The sequence below is a fragment of the Pinus tabuliformis genome, chromosome J (genome assembly GCF_031772625.1).
Source record: "Pinus tabuliformis cultivar Carrire ecotype Pingquan chromosome J, CPIR1, whole genome shotgun sequence".
Lineage (NCBI taxonomy): Eukaryota > Viridiplantae > Streptophyta > Pinopsida > Pinales > Pinaceae > Pinus > Pinus tabuliformis.
In genome coordinates this window covers 227,040,056-227,042,274 of record NC_142295.1, presented here as the reverse complement: position 1 = coordinate 227,042,274, position 2,219 = coordinate 227,040,056, and the positions used below count along the sequence as shown (strand labels likewise).

The 2,219-nt window shown below is 41.5% G+C and overlaps 1 protein-coding gene across 1 annotated transcript; it reads left to right on the top strand.

The window, feature by feature from the left end:
- Positions 1-492: 492 nt before the first annotated feature.
- LOC149226555 (RNA-binding protein 1-like) lies at positions 493-870 on the top strand. The gene has a single exon (XM_089380228.1). It carries the CDS (start codon positions 493-495, stop codon positions 868-870), a length of 378 nt encoding a protein of 125 aa, XP_089236354.1.
- The last annotated feature ends 1,349 nt before the right edge of the window (positions 871-2,219 follow it).

The window sequence follows — 2,219 nt, the reverse complement described above, 5'->3', positions numbered from 1 at the left end:
TGCCCCTTTGACTACTTCAGGGCTGCGAGCACGATGATCAATTTATAAAGTACCTACAACCAGACGTTGGTGTATATATATATATTTGAAAGCCTGGGCCTGTTGCCAATTATAACCCAAGACCAGCAGGTGTGAAGCAGACGTCGAATTGCAGATTAGAAGGGCGATGGATTGTTTTCAGGACTGTAGACCAGAGTTGAGATGTGCGCTACGCGTTGGAGGTGTGTGCTACGCACCAGGCAGTGCGCTACGCATTGGGTGTGCGCGGCTAGTGTAAAAATACACAGGTGCTACGCATCAGGTTGTACGCTACGCACTGGGATAGCGCGCTACGCACTCAGTACAGCACAAATTTTGTTTGTATTCATGCGACCAGATCGTGTCTAATCGCCTCCAAGTCTGCAAATAGGTGTTCTATGACTGATTCAATCAATTTGATAATGTTTATAGTGTGTTTGAAGTTGAGGTTTTGCATAGACATATCGGTAAACGATGGGAGACGCGTACTGGAGATACGCAGCTGAGGGAGGTGGTTCTAGGATTAATTTAGTTACAGGCGTAGGTTTGCTAGGACCAGCACCTCCTTTGGATGATCCAATTTTGATGGGGCAGAGGCAAGGAGGGGTTGGCATAGATCCTGCTCTTGCTGGAAAGTCTGGGAGTTCAGAATTTTACAATGCCAGGATAGATGCGGCTTTAAAACTGCCTGACAGTGCAATGTCCGGTTCATCTTTCAAGCTACCTGATCATCTTAAGCTTGATGCAACTGCCAATACAATATTTATTGAGGGGCTTCCTCCCGACTGTACTCACAGAGAAGTTGCCCACATTTTCCGCCCTTTTATTGGTTATAAGCAGGAGTCAGCCTAGCCTCCTTCCTTTGGAGGGCTACAATGTTCGTGGCTACTACACCAGGTTTTAAAATTGATTATGACAACTAGATGGTGAGGTCGAATTTTTCATAGCTTTGTATAAAATCAGGTTTATTTGCTATAACGAAGAGGATAAATATCAAAGTTGCATATTTTGAGTGAGAATATTGAAATCTCGGTGTCACTCTACACCACAGCCATGTGGTAGTGTAGCAATGTTGACCGACGTGTCTGCCACTGTTATGCTACATAACACAAATCAATTTTTATTACAACGATGAAAAGTCAAAGATCGAATTAAAGATCGAAATGCCAAAGTTAAAAGAAGAATACCTACTACAGCTGAAGAATAGGATTTGATTCCTATTTGAGACTTCAATTAATGATTCAAAGGGATCTGCGCTCCAGTTTGTTGGCCATCAAAGGATTTTAAGGGGAACGATGACTCTATCTCTATTTTTGTAACTTCAGGTGAAACAGTGCCCTTGTTTTGGGTCATTCTATTTTCTTCTAGTATAGTCTATTTATTGTATGTAAAAATATTTAGGGGAGAGAGTTCTGAGAGTAGTGCATGGAGAAAAACAGAGTTTCATTGTACAGTTTTGACAGGGATTCAATAAAAAAAAATACAGCTCTGACTACTGAGATTCCTGTGGTATGACATTTGACATATGTTGCTTCTCTGTCTCATATGTTCCTTGTTATGTTTACTGTTTCATTTCATAATCATTTCTGTTGAATACTTTTAAGTGAGAAAGGCAGAATTCAATTTATTTGCTCTGTCTTGAGGAAGTGTTCATATTTAATGTTTTCTTCTGTTTGACAAGGATCCATCTTCTATGCCCTTGTCGACTTCTCAGCAGTCTTTCCATTTTGTTTATCTCAATTTAATTGTTAAATTTCTTGCCTACCTTGCCTCAGGAGATAATCTGTGTTTTTTATTACATTTCCCTGTTCAAGTTGTTCTTTGCCCCATGCAGCCCAGAAAACCGAATCATTCATTAAAACCCCTTTTCCTATCTCTTTACTAGCCTAAAATCAGTATTAAATTTGAGTCATCTCAGCCCCTTTGAAAACCTTTAGCCGAGATAGACCCGGAGAGAGCCCTCTCCTGCCCTCGTAGGGCTAGCTACAAGGCTGAGCTTGGTTTGATGTTGCCTCGAGGTTTTCCTTCCTCAGCCTGATGCAGATTCGAGCACTAACCTACTCCTCAAGTACTTGAGGGGTATGCACTACCATATACATGAGCAAGGGATGTTTTTCAAGCCCAAATTGGTGGAAGAGGCTTGTGTATAAGTAGAGTACCTGGAGAACATAGGCCTGAACGAAGTGAAATCAAGCGAATCA

Bases quoted from the DNA above. Each gene is read 5' to 3' on its own strand.
- LOC149226555 (XM_089380228.1), top strand. From the start codon at position 493: ATGGGAGACGCGTACTGGAGATACGCAGCTGAGGGAGGTGGTTCTAGG.